Raw genomic sequence first — 24216 nt, forward strand, 5'->3', positions numbered from 1 at the left:
TTCCGCCTGGTCTGTAAGGCGTACTAGTGCAAGCATTCCGCCTGGTCTGTAAGGCGTACTAGTGCAAGTGGTCGCACTGTGTGCGGTTGTGAGTCCCCAGTCTTTGCTCAGAGCTCCTACTGTTTTGTTTGCCAGTGTAGCTATTCCCTTTGAACCTTAATTTTACTCAAGTTTTAGAACTCATGTGAGGGAGTGTCTTGCCTTTGTTGTCTGTTTTTACTTTCTCCTCAGAGTTTATTAACACCCTCCCTCATTCTCCATCTTACTGTGTCAACTGGGATAGCGTGTTGTTATCCCAGGTACTGAGCTGGGCTTCAGAGAGCGTCCCTTTTTTGTTTTGTGAGATTGAGTCTGTCTCAAGTGTCCTGCTCGTTGTCCTGCTTCAGCTGCAGGGCCTCGCTGATAAGAGGCTGTCTGGAAGCCTGCTGCTTTGTTTGAGTATACACCTTCTTCCTTTCGTCTTCTCAGTGACAGCCTTGCTTCCACGTTAGGTCCTGTGTCTCTACAGGTCTCATTGTCGCCACATTCCTGCTTTCTGTCCTCTTTTCCAGATCAACTTGCTTTTCTTCCCTATATCTTCCTATAAGCAGTTAAACACTTTTGTTTTTTTTTTTGCTTTTGTTTTTGTTTTTGGTTTTTTGAGACAGAGTCTTATTATGTAGGTCTGGCTGGCTTGGAACTCAATCCAGTAGACTAGGCTGGCTTTGAACTCATGGAGATCCTCCTGCCTCTGCCTCCTGAGTGCTGGTAGTAAAAGCGTGTGCTATCATGCCAGTCTTAAACATTCTTGTCTCTTCGTCACAGCAAAACAAGGAAAGGCTCTGCTTACCTTTCCATCCCAGCCTGACTCTAACCACCTCTTCTTCTCCAGCCCCGCCCGCCTCAGCCAGGCTTGTTGAGAACTGTGTGCTTTCCTTGTCTGACTCCCACTCAGTTCCTTCTGACTCTTCAGCTTGTGAAAGCTTTTATGCAGTCTGTCAGCAATGCCCCCTAGTGGATGTTAGTACTTGGCCTTGTCAGCCAGGCCGCACTGCACCCATGGTTGTGCTGACTTACATACCACTGTGTTTCCATCCTACCCCACAGCAATTTTTAGTTTTCAGGAATATGTATCTTCTGCACATGTACATACGAGCTCCCTGTCTTTATTCATGTATGTGAATTCAAACACATAGTAACCCAGCAATAATTTTCTAAATAGAAGGACCTGGTTGAAAAAGAGTTCCTTCAAGTTTAACTTTCATTGCTTCTTTTTGTTATATAAATATATAAAGAAACAGCTAACCTTACCTGACACTACCTAGGTATGCTTTAAACTTAAAAAAAAAAAAACAACCAACATTTATTTTGTAAAAGTGTGTGTGTGTGTGTGTGTGTGTGTGTGTGTGTGTGTGTTTGAGAGAAGGGAGGGGCATCTCTTCACCACAACACACTTGTGAAAATCAGAGCAACTTGTAGGAATCTGTTTCCCCTTCTACCATGTGGGCCCTGGGGTTGAATTCGAGTTGTCCAGTTTGGTGGCACATGATTTTATTCATTGAGCTGGCTGGCTGGCCACTTTTCTTTCTAAATTATTTGGTTATTACTCACAAATGCTAGAGTGTGTTTGATACATACTGCTTTGTAAGAGTTGACCTTTTCGTTTTAGACGACTAATGAACACTGGACTCCATGCATTTTAAATGAAGCAGAAAAAATCATATATAAGGTATTATATTTTTCGTCTACGGGGTTCTAGAACCTCTTGGTGGGGATCAGTTTTTGTGCTCATGTGAATAAGATCTTTAAGAACTGAAGTATCTGCTCAGCCGGATGGGAGGAGAGAGCAGCAGTGTCAGCACCGGCCATCGGGGCCAGCCTGGACAGATGTCTCAGTTCACTTTGCCCCAAAATGTGATCATTTAGTCATTTCAATGCAAACTCTGCAAAAGTGTTAAGTACATTTTAAGGATAGATCAAAACTAACATCTAAAGCCTCAGGAACTTTGGGAAGGTGTGGGAGTAAATATAAGCATATTTGATTTATAGTAAATGATCCAACTCTTAGGAACTGCTTCTGGCCATATAAAATGCTGGTATTTAGAAGAAACTTGACAACTTTTGTGTTTATGAAAAAAAAACTAGCAAGTGTCATGCTAGGGAATATTGCGCACACAATTGTGGGCATCCTGATAGTACCTCTTAGTGTGGTAATTTACTTATTTTTAACATTTTAAGGTTAAAAATTAAGATGTCTTTAGACATTTAATATATTTATGGAATCAATTTGATTGATTTTTGCTAATCAGGGTTCTGAGTAATCTACAGATGACCAGTGTTGAGTTTAAGAGTCTATATTTTAAATTGGCTATCTTAATCAATGTGTTAAATAACCTATTTCTGAATTTTAAACTAATACTTGTTGCCTTTGACAGACTTAGGTATATCATACTAATTGAGAGTTTAACAATCTCCCTCATAAAGCACAAACAAATAAAACCTTGTTGAGTGTCAGAAGTATTTTAATAGGGTTGACGTGTTTTTTGGCAAAGTTAGCTCATTAGGGAAAATATGGGTGACTAAGTGAGCCTAAAATGCCTTGGACTATAAGGACTTACATTGTCTTTGTAGTTTGTTAATAAAGATGAGTCAGGAGTATAAAAGTCTAAGATCTAGTTTGGATTCTGCTTTTACAATGAGTTTCTATGATCATTTATCTGCACGGAAGTTTAGGTTCATCCATCAAGTGAAGGGTCTGGATACAAGCAACCTCCCAGATGGTATTTCATGTAAGACTAGCCAGTTGAGGTCTTAGATGCAGAAAGAATAATTTGTGGTCAGGCAAGAGAAGTGGGTAAGCTGAACACCGTGCGTAAGTGAGCAGGTGTGCTCTGTGTTTACCTGCAGGGCTTGTCAGGGCTTGACACAGTTCATAAGCGTGGCTGCTTCACGGCAGCTACATATGCAGTCTGTAGCTTTGCCAGCTCTATTGCCGTAAGGCCCTTTCCCACAGTCCTCCTCAGCTCAGCCACTGATAATGCTGGAGGGAACTTGTATTTTCTTATCTTAGCAAACAGTCTGTTAGATGCTAAATTTTTACTATATGATAATTGGATGAATGTGAATCTCCTGAAAATGTGTTCCTAGAAACATAATTTAAAAAATGTTTCTCACATTGATACCTAAGTCTGTCAAAAAGCTACAAGTGATATTTAAAAATTCAGAAATAGGCTATTTAACAAATAATTAAGACAGCCAATTTAAAACATAACATTTATTGTCATTTGAAATGTAAACAAATAAAATGATTAAAAAAAAAGAAAAAAAAACATAACATTTGCTCTTTTAAATTCAAGAGTAGTCATATGTAGATCATCCAGAATCCTGATTGGCTAAAATTTAAAATCAAACAACATTAAGAAAATTTAACAAATGCTAAACTTGAAGTCTTATGTATACACTCTCCTTCATTTTTGGCTAGCTTCTTTCCTTTAAGAGTTTCGGTGAACACGAGGGTAGCTGTGGAATGCTGTACCGAGGGTAGCTGTGGAATGCTGTACCGAGGGTAGCTGTGGAATGCTGTACCAAGGGTAGTTGTTGAATGCTGCTGTACACTTTTAGGGAGCTTTCTTGACCACTTGCGTTTCCCTTGCACAGCTCGTGAAGCTTGACAGTCTCAGCGCCTATTGGAATGTTGGCTGCTGCATGTCTTACCATGGATCGAGGGAGCACATCTTGGTAATTTCAGTTTTTACCTGGACACGCTGACTGCACACCCTAAGTGTGTTTAAAAGGGGAGGTCCTTAGTGAGGACAGGCTGTCAGTCATTTGTTTAACTGGCCTAGCACTAAATCAAAAGTCTGAAAAAACTTTTGAACTTCATTCCGTCTCTTCAGAAGAGCTCTCTGATTCTGAAGATCTTTTTGAAACCGTTCACCTGATGGTGACAGGGAGCCTGTTACAGCACCCTCGGTGGTTGTTCAGACACATTTTTGGTGTTGCTCTTATGCTGTTTCCTATGAAGAAGGATTATGAGTTGTGAGGATACCACCTGTCAGCCCTGGAGCACGTGTCTTCAAGCCTTCAAATAGCTCTGATGATGATTTCCTGCATGGTTAGCGACGGTCCAGTGATTTGGTGTACTGAGCCCAGTGTTTTATTTCTTCAGTTAGAAGAGAGAGGCAGAATAGCCATGCTTTCTAGACTAGATAAACATTCAGACTCTAACAGAGACTCAGCCTTTGACTAGGATGTTGTAGATGTCTATCTGTCTCTAGGTGGTTTTCATAGAGAGGAGTGTAATATTATGCTCTTAGATATTTAGGTCATTGTGTATTTATTATAAAGAAAAATACCTGTACATTTATACTGCATATTTTTCCCATGGTATTTATTAGTAAGAGAACAATGAAGGTACAGAAGTGAGAACCATTTTTTTTTTTTTTTAATTTTTGGTACGTGTAGCTAACTGTGTTTCTCTTTTGTTCTTAACTTAAATCTCCTTAGGATCAACTGAAACGTGAAATTCTTACAAGTACAAACATCCCCCCAGACCATCAGTACAGTGAGTATCAGGGAGAGTTCCTCTATGGAAGAGACATGGAGGTCAATGTTTCCACTTTTCTAAATGAAGTTACTTTAACAAACAGAATGTGTTAATTTTATGGTATTTGGCCACACATGTACGTTTGGATGGTAACTCCTTAGGATTAGACCATAGCTACACAGTCCTGGAGAATGATGGGGGAGGCAGAGGAGCTGGGGCTCACTCCTGCAGCCAGCCTCCTTTTGACTCCATGTGCTTTTATCTTGTTGTGGAGTTCTTGGTCTTGTGGTTTGGGCTCCTCCCTCCCTTCTCTTCCCTCACCCCCTCCCCCTTCTTTTTTCTTTTTTCCCTGCCCACTTTTGGAATCTCTGGGATTGTGGTATTCATGTCATCTCTAGCAGTGTAAACCAATCAGGCTGGGTATTTTTTAAAGTGAAGTTTGTATTTGTTTGGCAGCCTCTCCTTCTTTCTCTGACAGAGTTGCCTGCTTATCTGTTTACTGCATCTGCTTTCCTGTTTCAGTTTTGTCCAGAAAGCTATGAGTTTGTTTTCATTCAGTGAACCTCTTTATAGTCGCCCTTAGCTTTCACGTCTGTTTCTTTCCATATTCCGGTTATCCTGATTCTCCGAGGTTTTCCTCCTGTCCTTAGTAGCTCATTGCTTTAGATGATGGCACTTTCTGTTATGTTCATCCACTTGAATAATGACAAAAATTTGAAGTTTGTAAAAAATTTGCTTCATTAATAAAAATAGTTTAGAAATATTCATCTTAATTCTCAGGCAGTTATGAACCACATAAGTCAGTCAAAACATTATACAATTTAGTACAAGTAATACTTATCATAAGGTAATAAATACATCTATATGGACTTGATACTATTTATAGTTAAAATGTATTACTATCATCAACCCTAGCAGACTTTTAGTTTTTACTGTCATTTATCCTTAAGCCTTTATAGTTTTTTGGTAGTTGTTTGAATATGATGAACTTGAAAACAGTATACTGGTCATCTCTTCCTAGGTTATTTATTTATATTTCTAAATTTTGTCAATTATTAAGAAAAAAGTTAGATTTATATCTCTCCCCTTGTTTTAATATTTTAAATGAACAATAAAACTATTAAATCATAGAGAAACCCAGCTACAGACAGGAACTATCTGGTTCCATATTCTCCTTACCTGGGAGCACACGACTCCCAGGTAACCATGAAGACTGGAGTTAACTAGCAAGTTACCTAACTTGCAAGTTAGTTAGCTACCTAACTTGCTAAATCCTTATATATCCCTTTCTCTTGCACACACTCTCTTAGTTTCTCTTTCTCCATCTCTCTCTCTGTCTATTTCTCTTTCTAGATTGAAAATAGGTAATTTTATATAATATATTCTGATCACTGTTTTACCCCCTCATCTCCTCCCAGGTCCTCCCTACATCACCATCCATTCACCTCTGTGGTTCTTTTTCTCTCTTTAAAAAACAGGCAAATACAAAACCAAAAGAATGGAACAAAACAGAAAAACAGACAAAAAACAAAGAAGAAGCAGGAGAAGCACATACACACGCGGAGACACAGCACACACAGGAGAGCCATAAACACACAAAATTAGAAACTGTAACATATACTCAAAAGACCAGTCAAGTTAAAAATGCCCAGATGAAGCATAGTGAGACAAAAATAAACTCCCAAAGATGCTCGAGAGTTAGTGATGTGCTGCCACCTGTTAGTGATGTGCCGCCACCTGTTACTGGGCACGGGACCTGCCTTCAAGTGTTGTTTGTATATGAGACTCCCTTGGAGAGACAAATTCTTCCTTTGTGAGCGGTTGCCAGTTGGAAATAGATACTTGGTTAGGGTTGGGAGCTCACATCCACTTCCCCCTCTCAGTGCTGGGACCCCATCTGGCTTGGACCAGTGCATGCTGTCTCTGTTTCTGTGAGGTTATAAGCCTTGCATATTTCTTGATAGTGGTTTTATTTCATATTCATAGCATTTACTTTTTTACTTTCAATGTATAATATTCTCATAATTATTTATAGTTGTTCATAGTTAAGAGCATGTAGTCTATCTTACGTCTTCCCACTTGATACCAGTTTTCCAGCCAATATCAGCCTCTGCAAAACTCTACATGAATCCTGGTGCAGAATCAGAGCTCAAAACACCCAAACTCGATGGGAACGTAGAGGTACAGAATATTGCCATTGAGCTGACGAAGCCTCAGGTAAGGTTCCATTGGGCAACTCTGGTTTCATCAGCTCTGGATCCTGATTGCTCTTGTGCTTGTCATTAGTCATTCTCTATGGTGTGGTGGTGCCTTTGTTTCATTCTGTTGACATTTAATGAAAAAAATGGAAAGAATTTTTTAAGAAAGAAAGATTTCAGACAAATAGTTTCCATGAATATGATCTTTTCCCCAAACTATACTTGATCTTATTAAACTGTACTGATGATGCTATTCCCTTTGAAATCATAGTTGTAGAATTTCAGTATGCTTTTCTTCTCTCATTATTTTTCTTCTCATCTTTTAGCAGTGTGTATATATGTGTGTGTGTGTGTGTGTGTGTGTGTGTGTGTGTGTGTGAGAGAGAGAGAGAGAGAGAGAGAGAGAAAGAGAGAAAGTATATGTGTGTGTGTGTATGTGTGTGTGTGTGTTGTGTGTGTACATGCATGTGTGCATGTTGTGTGGGGTCAGAGGACAACCTGAAGGAATCATTTATCTCCCTCCACCTTGTAGGCTTTGAGGACTGAACTCAGGCTGTGGAGCTTGGTGTAAGCCTCTAACCCCTGAGCCATCTTACCAGCTACTTTTTCAGTTTTTAACAATTTTATTTATTTGTACTTATATATAGTGTGTGAGCTCTGTGAATACATGGGCAGTCATGCTTGCAGGAGTCTAGGAAGATAAAGTGAGAGTGTTAGATCTCAGGAACTGCCACAGGGGTGCTGGAGTTAAACTCGGGTCCTCTGTATCAGCAGCCCCTGATCCTAACCACTGAGCCATCTCTCTAACCTCATCACCTCAGTTTTTAATAGCAGACACTCAAGCACCATTCCTTTAATTTTTAGAGCAATTGCTTTTCCTCTGTTTGTTTTCCAAGTGTGGTCATATGCCCAGAGCCTTTGGATAGCAGAGCTGAAGTCCTGAGTTGAGAGGATGAGAACCCGGCTTTTATTTTAGTGTTGTTTAATAGAGTATAAAAGGCTTTTGCCAGTTTAGGTTTTCTAGTAGCTACATTACCAAAGGAGAAAGTAACTACTCTCCTGTTTAGTCTTGCCTGGTCTAGACGGAACTCAATATATTGTCCAGGATGGGTTTGAACTTGCTGCAACCCTCCTGTATTAGCTTTCTGAATGCTAGGTCTATAGATGTGTACCACCATGCCTAGCTTAAAACAAACCTTAATAATTTATTTTACTTAACATAATATTTCTACAATTTTATTTTATAACATTGTGAATATAAAGTATGACTAGTATTTTGTATCTTTTCTCCCTTATGTCTTTGCAATCTTTGATACAGTTTATTGTTGAAGTTTAGGCTAGACACATTTGTCACACAGCCTTTAGGTAGAATTGCATTAAGGAAGATTCAAAAGAGGCTAGCCCTTTCTCTAGCTGAGCCTGTGGTCATCCACCCCTCTCCTTGTGTGTTTCTTTTTATTTGAACTGTTTGTTAGGCCTATACAATACAAAGTTGTGTTGGTAGTAAAGTTGGTGCTTAAATAACTTCAGCTTGCTTAGTTATACATTGATTTTCTGGAGCATTTTGGGAACTAGCTACTGTAGCTGTGGCAAAAATGAGCTCCAGAGGAAAAGCAGGCAGGCTCAGAAACACAAATACAGTCAACACTGGGAGACATACAATTTTATCATTTCTAAGATACATATCTTTTTTCCATTTTAGAATATCTGAAAATGGGGTGTGTATTACTGGTTATGTGACAGTTTAAATAGCAGTACAGTTCTTTTTTTTTTTTTTTATAAAAACTTAAAGTATTGGGCTATAATTTCTAATTGGTAATGTCATGTTTAATCAGGTATAGTTACTATATTGTTGAATTATCAGAGATTTTTGGAGTTCTCTAGAAAAAGAGAATCAAATCTAATCTTTATATGTTCACTGTTACAAATCTAATTTTTTTCTTGTCTCAATAGTATTTAAGTATGATTGACTTTTTGGAGTCACTGGATTATATGGTGAGGAATGTGCCATACAGGAAGTATAAACCTTGCTTGCCACTTCACACCAACTGTCGGCAATGGTAAGTTAGAATTAACCCCTACCCCCAATGTGTGGTATATGAAGATGCGCTTGCCTGTGTGAGTATGCATGGAGAGTGGAGATGGATGTTGGATGTCTTCCCTGATTGGTTCTCTCATTCCTACTTTCTGAGACAAAGTCTCTCATTGAACCTAGCCTCCCCATTGCCCCAACAGTGGGGCTGCAGCTATGTCCTGGTGAACCCAATGGTTTCCTGCATTCTGGGGATGCAACTTCAGGTTCTTATGTTGCTCACTGGGCGGTTGAGCACAAAGCCATCACATTACTCTGTTTTTTTTTTTTTTAATCTGAGAAATGAATAATCATATAGTCAAGGCCTTCAGAGTTAAGAAACCTTTAAGGCCTTATTGTCTATACATTTCAAAACAATAAGAAAAGAGAGATCTTTTTTGTCTGTGCTGGTTCCCTCTACCCTCCCTAACACCTCATTTGATCTTCTTCTTCTGGACTTCTAAAGTTTATCTTAGCATTCAAGACTTCGAACATGTTTTTTAAAGTCTTGTCAGTTTTCCACATGGACTCAAGGTTATAAGAACACAGCCTATAGCCATGTTTCACTTAGAAGTAGAGGTGCATGTGTGAAATGCATTTCGTGATCGTGTGGGTATCATGCAGTGGGAACTAAAATAGCTATGCCAGCATGAAATAATAAGCCATTGTGCTGGCTGTGGTCTGCCATCTAACAAGAAGTTGCTATGAAACACATGACTGTACTCTTTTCCACATGTGTCATTTTGTGCCACTGTGGTTTTGCTTTGGCATATCCTCCTCCTGGAGTGTTCCTTTGCTTACTCTATTTAGGCCAGGGAGTTGTACTGGGGTCTTGCAATGTTACTGTTGGAGTTATTATAGATGGTAAAGATCATCAACAACAAAATCAACAGTGTGGCATCTCTGGGAAGTCTAAACTGTTTTCTTGCATCTTTATACTCACATGTACATTAACAAAATTTGACTTCAGGTGGAAATATGCTATTGATTCTGTTCTTGAAGTCCATATAAGAAGATATACTCAGCCGTGGTCATGGAGTAACATAAAAAACCACAGGCAATTACTCAAGAGTTACAAAATGGCCTACAAAACCAAGTTAACACAAACCAAAGTCTCAGAAGAAATACAGAAACAAATTCAGGTATGTTTTGCATATTTTAGTACTGCTAACTTCTAATTATCTTTTAATATTCTGTCTCTCACTCTGTAGCTCTCTGGCTGTCCTGGAACTCACTATGCACACCAGGCTGGCCTCGAACTCACAGAGATCTGTCTGTCTCTGCCTCCTAAGTGCTGGGATTAAAGGAGTGCACCACTACACGCAGCTCCTTTAACATTCTTATATATCTGTTTTGAATTAGAATATAATTTGACAAAGAAAATAGAGTGTCCTTCCTTCCTTTTTTATTTCTTTTTATTAACCAACAATCCCTTTTCCCTAGCATGTCACATATATAGCAAAACTACTACAGGCTATTTGAGAAAATGTGTCTGGTTTTCCTAATACTGTTTAGAAAATGGACATTAGTTCATTTGTTAGATCTTATTTGTTATAAAAATTTGCACACTTACACAATTCTCTTCTCTCCATTTCAGAGCTTAAAATATTGTTTATAAACAAAACAAATGAAAACACCTTTTCACTGAGAAAGACTGGGAGTCTTACTCGTGCTCTGAGCACAGAATTTGCTTAATAACATGTGGTGGCTGTGGCTGCCATTCAGTCACTGTGTTGGGATATAAGACCTGGCTGGACTCCTGTGGTGTGACCAGGAGGTTTTCATGGTGCTAACCATGAGAGTGACCAGTGTGATACAGGAGGGGCATAGATGTGGGGGACAAAGATTGGGACTCAGGTGCTTGGTGTTTTACCAGGTATTCTGGCAGAGACACACAGACAGGTTTCTCAGCTGCTCATGTTTCTTCTTAGGAATAAAGTGATAATAGTGCCTGTCCTATAGTTCTGATGGCTGTATGAACAAATTCACGAGGGTTCAGGTCGTCTAATTAATGTTAGAGTCTCAGTTTCTCCTGTGGTCTACTTGGTGATTTGAGTAATTTATATATATTTTAAAGTAATGATATAATATCTATTAAATAATACAGAAGAGGAGAGTAAGAAGTAAGGATCACAAGAAAATATCTAAAACTGCTCTCTAGTTTTTATTCTTCTTTAAGTTTTATGCCTTTAAAATGTTTTATGTATATATGCAAGTTTCTGTGATTGCTTGTACAAATGCGTACAGGCACTGGAGGAGGCCAGAAGGGGCATCAGCTGCCTTGGGGCTGGAGTCAGCAGGTGACTGGGAGCTGCCAGATGTAGGTGCTAGGGACTGAACTCCAGTCTTTGCAGGGAGTGCAGTGCTGTTTTTCAGTGCTTCTTTAGCTCTACAATCCCCTCCTTTAATAAAAATAAAAAGAAAACCTTTTAAAAGATGTATTTATTTTATTTTATGTGTGTGAGTGTCCTCCATGCATGTATGCCTGAGCACCACATGTGTGCCTGGTGCCTGTGGAGATCAGAAAGGACATCCAGTCTCCTGTTACAGGTAGCTGGGTGCTGGGAACTAAGCTTGGGGCCTTTGTTAAAGCAGCCAGTGGTCTTGAAGCCTCAGCTATCTCTTCAGCCCCAGCATAGTTCCCTTTGAAAACATTCTTATTTTTATGTGCAGTTATCTATAATATCTCACAGAAAAAGCTTTATTTTCACACTGTTGAGTAAGGATTTAACTTTGTGTAAGATTTACTTTGCTTACTATCAAAATTAAAATAATTAAAAGCATGTTTTAGCTCCTACTTTCCTTAGCACACTGCCAATGTTGGTATGGCCAAGATGAGTGTGTCAGTCATAGGGTATATTTTTTATATAATCGTTTTTTTCTCTTGTTTTGCAGGACCTGGAGAAGAGTCTAGATGTTTTTAACATAGTTTTAGTGAGACAACAAGCACAAGTTGAGGTAATCATTTTGCCTAAGTGACTTTACTCTTTATTCATTGAGTTAATACACTTCTTTAAGCCCAGGATGAAGAAATCCGAGTCTTATGGGAAGCTGCTAAGATTTACCCTAATGAGAATAGGGATGGCTCCTTATTGTTTCATTTTGTCTCTGGGGAAAACTAACTGGAAAAAAGCTGTTAACATGAGAAGGAAGAGCTTTAAAACTGTGTAATCAAAACTTTGTAGCATAGTAAATCTAAGTTCCCCATCATTCTAGCCAGTCCGGAACTGTCAGTTAACATTTGACATCAGGCACATGCTATTCCTTATGACTTAGCAAAAACTTAACAAATTTCTATCATTCTAGATTCTAGTTAAGTGTGTGGACTTGAGGGTCAGACGCTCCGAGCTTTGCAGGCTTTTGGTTTTATAACTAGACACTTTGTGCTTTGGTTTTCTCATTTATACAATGTAACTTGCATCTTGTGCTTATTGTGATAATTCATTTAAAACACTTAGCCTGTTATGGAATGAGTATGTAAGTTATTTTTTTTCCATCTTTCTTGTTATCATTTGTATTAGCATATGGAAGTGAGCAAAATAAAGAAATCCCTTTGAAAGGGAGAGAAGGATAATAAATACACAATTAAAGACAAATAGCAGGAATATAGAGGGTGCTGTAGCTAGGCAGTGATGAACACCGGGATTGCAGTTTTAACTAGGAGGGCAGAGTAAACTTCACTCAGAAAGGATTGGACTGATGACCCAAGGAGGTTGAGAGAGACACCAGAAAGATGTCCAAGGGCATTGCTGACTCAGGAGGAAAGAATAGACTGTACCAATTAATGGCTTTTGGCCTGGGGAGGGTGGCGGCCACTGTGATTTACAGGAAGTGGCAGGATGGAGTGGAGGTGGTACTGCTGGGAACAGGGAGGTCACCAGGGCAGTGTGGGATCTTTTAAGCAGCAATGGATTTTGGCTTGAAGTGGCAAGTCATTAATATTGAATTTGAGAAACAGGGTGTTATAATTGGGGATTCTTTAGAACTCATTCTGGCTGCTTTGCAAACAGCTCTAGGAGAAAGCAGGAGGTTACTAATAGGGAGGCCAGTGGCCACTGAGCTAACAAGTGAGGGGTGGCAGGGGAGTGAGTAGGTATTTAATTTCACTCGGGTTTCCTGCCAATAACCCTGAGATATGACTTGCCATGTTCTGCGTGGGCCACTCTTACTCCAACTGGCTAACGCACAAGGCAGTCTCTTACCCCATGGTGTTTTCTCCTCTCTCCAGTTTCTACTTCCCCTTCTTCTTGGTCCTACTTTAGATACCAAGCCTGGGAACTGAAACCCCACCTACCCAGCTCTGCCCAGCTATAGGCTGTCACCATCTTTATTCAACCAATAGTTGTAAATTAAGGAGCAAGTTATGCATGGCAGCCAAGCCTTGGAGGCCAGTGTTTAGCACTATTATATATAGCAAAGGACCAGACTTCAACAGGGGAGAAGAATTCCCTCAGTGGAGGGAATAGAATGTGCAGGAGTCTAGGTGTTTTGAAGGCAGAGCCCATATTACCTGAGACAGGCTAGAGATAAGAGAGTTAAAAAGCCTTGGTTTATTTTGGTATCAACAGTTGAAAGTATAGATCTGTCCTCAAACAAGATGAGGAAGACTGGGTGGAGCAGCTGGCATGCATTGTGAGTAGATCTGGAGTTCACATTAGATACAACAGTGTGAACTCAGAGTTGAGAAGTCTGCTGCACGCACGTATAAATTCAGGATGGGTTAGATGTGTGAGACTGGGGAAAGTCACCTGAGGAATTAGGGAGGAGACCATAAGCCTTCTGCTGTTCTGCTTAGAGGGATGGGAAACACTCAGAGGTGACCATGGGTGTTGCTGAGTGGAAGGAGGGAAGCTTTATTAACACAGCTCCAAATTCAGGCAGAGAGGCTTCTAGGCAGGGAGCACCCCAGCCCGCTATGGCTGCCTGTGATAGACACGCCTGAGTGGCAGCTGAGCTGACTCAGAGATGTACGCTTACGCGTGTAGAACGCTTTCAGATAATATTTCTTCTTCTCTTCTTTTTGGATGACATGTCTGTCTCTCTTTTTCACTTACTCTGACTATACACAAATACATACATGTAAACATCTATAAAAATGTATATTATATAAACACTCTGTATATGTGCACATATATGTTAATGCTAGAATGAAAATACCCCATTTAATATATCTTGATGTATTTTCCTGTCTCCTTCATATCTCTTCACTCTTGAATGCTTGCTTGCACTCACAGGTGATTTAGGACAAACACTGGACATTTTCTCTTATATGTTTAGCCTTATATTTGGTCATCAAACATCCTCTTTCATCTTAGAACTTACTTTTTCCCTTTAACTTCTCTTTTGGATTGTTCTACTTTTTATTACTTAAATATGTTAACGATTTATTATCCATTGGAAATTCCCTTAAAAGTGAATTTGAAGATTGTTGAAGATCAGAGACTGATGGTAGAGTCTAACTCACTTACTTCTTTACCCATACTTGTTTTCTGGTTTCTGAAAAAGTAGGCTAGGAGGAGGAGTAGGAAACATGGTAGGCTGTATCTGAAGCAGGAGGTGAGATGGGGTTTGAGAGCTGTTTCTGTCACTATCTCTCCATCCCACCATGAACAGCTTAGCAAACCAGTAATGGGTGTAAATTCTGAAACGTGCTTCTTAGAATGATACATTTCAGATGCAGGAGCATCTTCATTTTAAGAACTGTTTTCATCTTTCAAACCTGTAATTCTAGTGTCTCCTTAAATGCTTGCATATTACAGTACACAGAGAAATTCACTCGCAGTCTCAGGTATGGCTAGGCAGTGTGCCATCTTTAAATTCTATTAGTAGGTATAAGAAGTAGGTTATCGGGGCTGGAGAGATGGCTCAGCGGTTAAGTACACCGACTGTTCTTCTGAAGGTACTGAGTTCAAATCCCAGCAACCACATGGTGGCTTACAACCATCTGTAACAAGAGATCTGACTTCCTCTTCCGGAGAGTCTGAAGTCAGCTACATTGTATACATATAATAAATAAATAAATCTTTAAAAAAAAAAAAAAAAAAGAAGTAGGTTATCTGTAGACCACACTATCCAAGCCATCCTGTGAGGTTCATTTCAGAAAGAAATGATTGCCCTCCTCTCCTGTCTTACTCCATTGGAGCGAATCATGGGTATACTTGCCAGTGAACAGAGTGTTTCTTTTGAATTAATCATCAGTTTTCATTTTTCAGGTCATTCATTCTGGGCAGAAATTAAGGAAAAAGTCTGCGGAGGCAGGAGAGAAGCGTGGCTGGTTTAGTGGGTTTTGGGGAAAGAAAGAATCTAAGAAGAGAGATGAGGAGTCATCAGTCCCTGAGAGTAAGTCTCAAGGCCAAACTCACCGACCTGACAAGGAAAGCCATGCACATTCTGTCCCACACGGCCTTCAGAGGCACACAGCAATGATGTGACAGGCCACATAATTGCTCTGTGTATCTACCTGGAGATTGAAAAATGGCTTGTGAGAAATTTAATGTGTTTATGCTTAGAGGTCTCAAGCATTCAACATTCCTTATTGTTAGGCTTTAGATGGATTTTAAAGACAAGTTTATTTTTGAAAATTTTAGGGAATTTAAAAATATATATATGAAAACTGAATTTCCTTAACAGTGAGTGTCTTTTTGCAGATTCTTAACACAAATGGGCAAATAACACAATAACAGGCTTAATTGTTTTAATTAAGCCAGAGTGGTGTCTTAGAGGGAATTAGGTGGCTGTTTTTGCTTTTAGCATTTTTATCTGTAGACTTTAAAAAAATTATGTGTAAAACTGAAGCCATTCATTTCCTAAATGACTATTTTGTCTCATAGCCATCGATGACCTTATGACTCCAGAGGAAAAAGACAAGCTCTTCACTGCCATTGGGTACAGTGAGAGCACCTACAACTTGGCTTTGCCCAAGCAGGTAGGTGTAAGCTGCCCTCACATGTGTTTTCATTCACTTGCTGGATTACCTTGAGTTGGGTTAAATTACTGATATTGTGAGTAGCTACTGTACATATGTTGTTCTCAGTTTCATTGCCATATGCTGTTCTGGGGCCTTACCGGTCAAAATTCCTCAACGGTAGGACTGCTTGATTGACTGAGTGAGAGAGAACCTGGTATAGGGTCTTGTTAGAGTGTGCAGTTCAGTCTTCAAAACACTTTGATTGTAACATTTAACAAGAGGGAACAAATCAAAAATGGCCTGCTTATTTGATAGGCTGAAAAGTCACTGGCTGCAGTGACTTCTGGTGTCAAAGTTTAGAATATTGCAGCCATCCTAGACTCTCACACCTCCCCTCCTTTCTATCCAGAGATAACCTGTGTCCTGATTATTCCCACAAGCACTTCTTCATTTCCCTTTGTGTTTTGTTATAGATACCATGGTTTTGTTCTGCATATTTTTTTTTTTTTGTCTTTCTGTAAATGGATGCACAAACCATGTTTTTCTCCTGTCTGGCTTTGTTAGTGGAATCATCTCTACTGTTGCACCTAATATATTTTGCTCATTTTCATTGCTGTGTATGGTTCTATTATTTGAAGATACCTGAACTTACTTATGCTTTTGTTAAAAAGCATTTGGGTTGTCTTTATTTCTATTTCACTTTCTTTCTTTTTAACTTGTGTTTTCATTTCCTCTGAGTCAGTACCTAGGAGTGAGATTGTTGGGTGACAGGGCAGATGTATGTATAATTTAAAAAAAAAGAAGTTCCCTAAACATCACTCACTGTGATGGCCATTCTTTATGTTTATTTTTAGCCATAAACATAAAATAAGAGAACGGTGTGCTACCCCACTGTATTTTAAAATCTATATCCTCCAGTAATAGTATTGAGCATGTTTCCACGGCTTGTTAGCCATCCTGGCTCATGTATAAGTGCCCATTTTAAGTCGGGTAAGGTTTGTCCTTCCATTGCTGTCTGTGGGGCTCTGTGGATTGACTTACAGCTCATGTCCTATCCTTTGCATTTGTTATAGCTTTTAGAGTCAGTGATTTGGGGGAGATGGGGAGTGTCAGCGAGTCACATCTTGTGTGCTCATTGATCTCTCTCTGAACTTCACCCTTCTTTTGATGGATGCCTATTCTTTCTTCACTCTAGTGAAGAGCTGCTTGCAATATTTTCCTGAGTGTCTTAAGGATACTCCCCTACCTTGTGTTTAGAATTCTAGGTTGTTCAATTCTTTTTTATTTTTAAGAGTTTTGAGTCCCTAATCCTATTGCTGTTTGGTTCTTGTTGTTTGTGAGCTGTACTCTATCATAGTGATGTGTATGTTTACTCAGTTCCTTTGTATGATGTTCTAATTAATGAAGGGCATTTATATTTACTTAAACTTTTATAGTATAATTTCCTTTATTCTTGAGAAATCCAAACATGAATGCAATGAAATATGATCAAATCCACCTGTTTCCCCATCCCATGTGCCCCATATCCCCCACATGTTCCCCCCCCCCAACTATTATTTTCTTTCTTCCTTCATCCACTGTCCTCCCTGACTCTAACAACGCACTAAGTCTAGTTAGTGTTGCTCATGTGAGACAAGGGGCCATCAGTGGAGAAAGTTTTTAAGTCTTTATTTTAGGTTTTCAGTATTTACTGTGGTATAAATTTATACTTGCTTTTGTTTACACAGTTTGAATGTCATAAGTCCCATCAGTTACAGTAGTTTCTGCCCCACTGCTCTCTAGATCCTCCTTTGGGAAGTGAGCTGTGCCTTTGTGGTGTCTTCTGTCCCCCTTTCAGCTCCCTGCACTTCTGACTCTCCACTCGTCATCTGGAGAGCCTCCTCCAGTTCCCTTTAGCTGTTGGTTCCTGGGTCTCAACCAGACTAGAGAGTGCTTCATCAGCACCATGCCTAGTGCTAGGAGCTGATCTCTAACATGTTGGCATAGCCTCATTTCACAGGCTGCCTTCATGCTTTCAAAAGTTCACATGCTTTGAGGAGAAATACATCCCCAAATTCTGTATCATCTTCCCAGTGGTTGTCTGTTCCAACTGTATTTTCAGTTTGGAGTATTCTCACATGGGCACACACATTTGTATGTAATGGCTATGTGTGTTTGTGCACATGCGCGTGTGCGTGCGTGCATACGTGTGTGTCTGTGTGTGTGTCTATGTGTGTGTGTCTTTATGTGTGTCTGTGTGTCTGTGTGTGTGTGTTTGTGTCTGTGTATATGTGTCTGTATTCTGTGTCTGTATGTGTATCTATGTATGTGTATGTGTGTGTCTCTGTGTGTATCTTTATGTGTGTGTCTGGGTGTGTGTGTGTCTGTGTGTGTGTCCTTGTGTCTGTATGTCTGTGTCTCTGTGTGTGTCTATGTATGCGTATGTGTGTGCCTGTGTGTGTATCTTTATGTGTGTGTGTCTGGGTGTGTGTGTGTCTGTGTATATATGTGTGTATATGTGTGTCTCTGTGTGTGTGTCTGTGTGTGTGTATGTGTGTGTATGTATGTGTGTGTGTATGTGTATGTTTGTGTCTGTGTGTGTGTGTTATTTAAGTGTCAGTCTCTATAGCTATCCAGCAGGTATTTCTTTGACATAGTTTTTCTTTTCTTCAGTGTGAGTGCTGGTCTGAGATGCTTAGCTTGGTTAAGTGAAGGCTTCTCAATGGGCACTCTCTGCTTCTGTCACTTTCTGTCACTGTTTCTTTAAAACTAAGCAGACACACTTGGATCATATAAGTGTACTGTCTGTCCGATAGGCATTCTTTGAGTTTTCTAGTCATTCATGGAGCATATGTAGGTGCTGGAACTTACAAGCTTTGTTGAGTTGTTTAATAAGTCACCATATTTAATTAAGGAGAAACCATTAAAGCTAGCAGCCATTTGCATGCTGTTTTTGTTTATTCCCATTTAGTATGTGGCCAATATACTGACTCTGAAGTTGGTGAGCACCTCCATTATAATAAGAGAAAACAGAAATGTTCCAGAAATCTTGAGAATCCAGATAATTGGCTTGGGTACCCAAGTATCCCAGCGACCAGGAGCACAAGCATTGAAGTAAGTTTTAAGAACTTATTTTCATTAATGGTTTTAGACCCTGAATATATAATTTTATGGAACATGAAAGAATACTGAAGAGAAACAGCTTTTAACTAATTTCTTTTGTTTTACATGTTTTATTGTGAATGGTGTAACTCACTTTTCTATCCTCCTTCCTTTCTGCAAGTGTTTGTTAGGTAGAGTTTTCTTTAGAGTGTCTTCTCCGTGGCAGTGGTTCAGGTATACTGCATGGCTCAGTTGTGGGGGATGGTAACTGAAGCAGTAGGAGGTATAGACAGCTGGATGGGAAGGGTTCCTAGAGAAGCAGGAGGCAGCTAGAAGATGCAGGAGTGGTGTAGAAAACACGGTGATAGCTTTGTCTATGTTTAAACACTGTGATGGGAACCTATGCCATGTCCTGGAGTTGACTAATGTAGGCTTTTCCTTTGGATGATAAGTAGCTAACGAGACACTGACTCACAGCAACAAAAGCAGGTTTTGTAGATAAATGAAGGCTAGCCTAAGAAGAACTGTAACTTTGGGCATAGGGCTAGTTGTCAGGGAAGTTTTCAAAGGGATAGCTATAATCTTATCTATTAATGCTTGCTCTTTCCTCATTGGATAGGATAGAAGCAAAATTAGAACACTGGTACGTCACAGGCTTGCGACAACAAGACATTGTGCCATCACTGGTGGCTTCCATTGGTGACACAACATCGTCCTTACTCAAAATTGAGTTTGAAACTAACCCTGAGAACAGTCCTGCTGACCAGACTCTGATCGTTCAGTCCCAGCCTGTGGAGGTCATCTATGATGCTGTAAGTGCAGGCAGAAAGCGACTTCTGAAGTTGTTTCTAGGGCTGAGGGATGGATTACTATGTAAATGCACGGGGAAACTGAGTGTGCTGTGATACACGAGGCTCTGAGTCTGCATCCTCAGCATTCAAGTAGAAGACTGGTGTGGTCAGGTGCCTGCATCCCAGCACTGTAGGAGGTGGGCAGGATTGGTGGGACTTGTTGGCCTCAAGCCTAGCTTCATGATCACGAGAAGCCCTGCTTAAAGGGAATAAAGTGGAGAGAGTGACAGAACAGGACAGCATATTCTCCTCTGTCTTCTGCACGTGAACATGGGCGTGCTCAGCCACATACACACACATGATTATATATTACACATGCATATGCCCTATACATACACAAAAAATAAATTTAAATAGTTTTTTCTTTTTTTTTTTTAGGGCTGAAAGGATGCCCTTGTCATGCAAGACTGCTGATCTGAGTTCAGTTGTTGGAACCCAAGTAAAGGCAGTAGGAGAGGATTGACTCCACAGGGCTATCCTCTGATCTCCATACATTTGCTGTGACATGTGTATTCACATGCACACAAGCACTCCCTCACAATGATAAAATGAAGTTGAAAACATTTTTACATTGTAGTGTAATACCCATGACAAGATTTTCCCTCTTACACATTTTAGGAATGTGGTTCAGTTCGTTTAGCACAGCCACATCTGTATTAAGTTCTTGTACAACTCCAGAACTTTCTTTGTCATATAAAAGCTTTCATATTTTTATAATCGTTTTATATGTAGGTAAGAGTGAATAGCTTTCCCCTGTTCCTTTTCTAATTGTCAAAGTATGACATGATCCAAGTTCAGTGATGAAGGATGGGCTTTCCTCTCTAACTGGAGGCTGAAACTTGAGGGCATGCCAGGTGCCACTTCCACAGGCCACTCAGACATCTTGCCACTGCCATGGTACATACAGATTCTCCTCTCTCCAGTAAACTCACTAGGCTGGTCCTTGCCTGTGGTTGTCTCTCACTCCTGAAAAGGAAGTAGTAGCATAGAATAGCTTTGGATTCCATACTTCAAAATGAGGTGAATTCTTTATAACATAGATTTAACATATAACCTGTTGTGTTTTAAAATTCTTTTACAGAAAACTATCAATGCTGTTGTTGAATTCTTTCAGTCAAATAAGGGGTTGGATCTTGAGCAAATTACATCAGCTACATTGATGAAGTTGGAAGAGATTAAAGAGAAAACAGCTACAGGTGAAATCTTTAGTGTGCCTATCAGAACCAGCTAAACTCTAAATGTGGCTGCCCATCATTATGGAAACATTGTGTTTAAAGTACTTTAGGTTGTTTTATTTCTTCGTAATGGAAACATTGTGTTTAAAGTAGTTTAGGTTTTTTATTTCTTCTTTTAAATATTGGTCTGTGTTATACATTGGACATGGCTAACTCAGAGTTGAATAGACTTGTTAGAAGGGAAGAGAGTAATGGAGGGTGAAGATGCTTTTCCTGCACGACAGCCAAGAACCTGAGCCTTAGAATGACTTGCGGTGGAACAGGACCCCCTACCTCCACGCTTCAGATTTGTTCATGGTGTTGTGCATGCTTGGTTTTAAAGAACCCAGCCGACTATTTCATCAGGATGCTTAACAATCAGGTGGCAAATCATTCTATGTCTATACCAAATACTAATACTAATATAGGATGTACTGTAACATATGTATTTATATATATTGAGAATGCAGCTTTTGGCAGGACTGACACCACTTGATATCTTTCAAGTGAAATTCTTAGTCTTTTTGTTAGTAGTATCACCGTGTACAGCTTGACTACATCATTGTTCTCCTGGCCTTCTTTTAGGACTTACGCATATCATTGAGACTCGGAAAGTTCTTGATTTAAGGATAAATCTGAAGCCTTCTTATCTAATAATTCCACAGACAGGTTTTCACCATGAAAAGTCAAATCTTCTCATTTTAGATTTTGGTACTTTTCAGGTAGGTATATGTGTACTTTTTTCTTTCTTTCCTTGGTAATTTTCTTCAGTTCACTTAAACTAATTCTAGACTTATTTCATATGTATTGTTTGGCTACTCAGACTAAGAAATTTCCTTATAAATTCCTCTAATGACAATAATTTGGCATTGAGAACTGGATGGATAGTTTTTCTGTTTTCCTGATGGAAACCATCTTAGTTTTCATGGTTTATAGAGTTTAATTTTACAGTGTCAATTTCAGGGCTATACATTTTGACAGAAAATTATCTCTATCTATCTATCTATCTATCTATCTATCTATCTATCTATCTATCTATCTACTAGTATGTATGTATATTTGATTGCTCTAAGTAACCAGAGTGAGATTTTGAATTTTCATCTCATTGAGTCTAAGCATCTGGCAAAGAGAACCTTATTTCCATCTGTGAAATGGAAGCAGAGGGTGGAGCTGAGTCCTGATGGCCTCGTTCATGGTAGTGTCCAGAAGGCAAAGAGTTCAAGGTGGGCAGTAGGAGAGCTGAGCCATAGTTGGCAGGACCTCTTAGAGTCAAGCTGAGGAAGGAACATTCCCTCTGGACAGATCATTTGAAGCAGACAGCTGTGTAACTGGCTCAGTGACTGCAGATGCATCTCTTACTCAAGCGTAACAGACTTGTGGTGAGATAATGCACTCCTAACGAACTGCTTACAATTCACCAGGAAATTAGGCACTCTCCTGTCTTTAGTTAGAAATTTTGAAATGTGACTAAAGTATGTTGATATATATGTATACTTTTCTGTTATATAAAGAAATTCAGTTTTTTTTCCTTCACTCCATTTTAGCTCAACAGTAAAGACCAAGGTGCACAGAAGACGACTAATTCATCCCTTGAAGAAATAATAGACAAGGCGTATGACAAATTTGATGTGGAAATAAAGAGTGTGCAATTGCTCTTTGCAAAAGCAGGTCAGCCACTGTAAACTCTCATGGCAGGCAGATTAGCTCCAGTACCTTTGGTCGAGTATGTGCATGCACTGTTAGCACTTGACACTCTGCATGCATGGGTCTGTTTGCTCATGGGCATCAGTCCCAGACACTGCCTTGTACACTTGTCCTGCTGATCACTTTAGAAAACTCAGTAGGAGTGGCCCAATGCAGAATGCCACAGTTATAACAGAGGTCAACATGAACCTGTTAATCCTAGGGTACCCAGCATCATTTGAACCTAAACTCGTGTGTGGCCTCTGTCTATAGCATGACAATGAGGTGTCAGAACACAGCAGAAGTTGCAGTTGGTTCTGGCTCTCCAGTCCTAATGCGTTGGGGTGTTTCCCTGTTCTCCATGCTGTATTTATTTGAAAGTACTTAGTGTTTTAGTCCACTCTGTAATTTTGCATTATTATAACTACTTTTATAGATGTCTGAGAGATTTATATTTAAAGAACACTACATCTAAAAATACTGCAATAAGACTCTTTGATTAAAAAATCCGAAATGTGAGATGTTCCCAAATCTGAAACATTTTAACTGCTGATATGATGCCGTAAACGAATAATGCCACATAGGATCTCATATGATGGGCTGCCCTAGAAGCCCACATGCCCTGTGGGTGCTAAGTTACACAGCTAGATTTGTGTGTAGAGTTGGGTCCCATCCCTAGGATATCTCACTATATTTGTACATATTCATAGATCTGACTAAGATCTCCTCTCTGCTGTACTGTGTTTTTATTACAGATATTCATTCTATAGATATGCTCTTAAGACTTAAATAGTTTATGTTCTCAAAGCCTTAGTTTTTTCTGTTGCTTAAGTACAGCTTTTCTGACCTGGCCTGCAGGTCACGTTATTCGGGGGAACGAGGAAGGTCACAACCTGTGAATAAAGAATGGGCGAGAGAGACGACCGGACTCAAGGAAGCATTGCTTGTCAAGAGCCGTTTACTTAGTGCAGCCGAGCATATTTAAAAAGCAAAAATCTTGGAGGGGAGGGGGAGAGGAAGGAGGGAGATGGAGGGTTACAAAATCTTCTGGGGTTGAGCTCCAGTGTGACAGGTGAGGAGGGGGTGGATGACAGGTGGAGAGGGTGTGGATTTCCGTGAATGTTCTTTTCCCAGGGCCAAGCCAGATCCTTGTGATTGTCAGGCAGGATGTTAATCTCCGGGTTCTCAATTAGCTGGGGCAGGATATTTATCTCAGGGCTCTCATGGTTCCCAACATCTCCCCCTTGTCTGTGTAATAAGGTCAATTGGACCATCACAATGAAGTGCCCTGGAAGGAGGCTTCTCAACCTCATCTTTGAGGTCTCACGATGGGAGCCTGAGCCTGGTAGAGGGTAATGCTCAAACTCTTACCCGTCACTGGGTCAACCCCCCCACACGGGGCTGCCCTGTCTTAGGCGGTCAAGACTTAATGCCAGCTCCGTCTGTGACTTACCAGGTCCCTCGTCGTGGGGAGAGAGCCAGGGTGGGTCAGGGCTGATGGCCTTAGGCTTTTTTGAGTAGAGGGGGAGATAGGATGGACCATTCCTAGCGAGACCCAAAGCAAAACCTATCTTTCCAGAGTCCTTCTTGTAAGACCCGAAAGTTGAGAGGCTGACCGAAGGGTGGGGAGTCTGGGGCACATGGGGCCACAGAGATGGGAGCCTGCGATGGCTCTTCAGTGTCAAG

General features: G+C 40.0%; 1 protein-coding gene across 4 annotated transcripts in view; it reads left to right on the forward strand.

The window, feature by feature from the left end:
• The window catches only part of Vps13c (vacuolar protein sorting 13 homolog C), a 159062-nt gene that overhangs the window by 34442 nt on the left and 100404 nt on the right, over positions 1–24216 (forward strand). For all 4 annotated transcript variants that reach the window (XM_031346005.1, XM_031346006.1, XM_031346007.1 and 1 more), the window contains 14 exons: positions 1649–1708; positions 3637–3717; positions 4486–4543; positions 6615–6742; positions 8677–8783; positions 9765–9936; positions 11690–11752; positions 15007–15133; positions 15625–15719; positions 18652–18794; positions 19402–19594; positions 20715–20829; positions 21433–21569; positions 22392–22515. In XM_031346005.1, the coding sequence (XP_031201865.1) occupies positions 1649–1708; positions 3637–3717; positions 4486–4543; positions 6615–6742; positions 8677–8783; positions 9765–9936; positions 11690–11752; positions 15007–15133; positions 15625–15719; positions 18652–18794; positions 19402–19594; positions 20715–20829; positions 21433–21569; positions 22392–22515 (1603 nt within the window). The remainder of the gene's footprint in view (positions 1–1648; positions 1709–3636; positions 3718–4485; positions 4544–6614; positions 6743–8676; positions 8784–9764; positions 9937–11689; positions 11753–15006; positions 15134–15624; positions 15720–18651; positions 18795–19401; positions 19595–20714; positions 20830–21432; positions 21570–22391; positions 22516–24216) is intronic.

Source organism: Mastomys coucha, unplaced genomic scaffold (genome assembly GCF_008632895.1).
Source record: "Mastomys coucha isolate ucsf_1 unplaced genomic scaffold, UCSF_Mcou_1 pScaffold23, whole genome shotgun sequence".
Taxonomy (NCBI): Eukaryota; Metazoa; Chordata; class Mammalia; order Rodentia; family Muridae; genus Mastomys; species Mastomys coucha.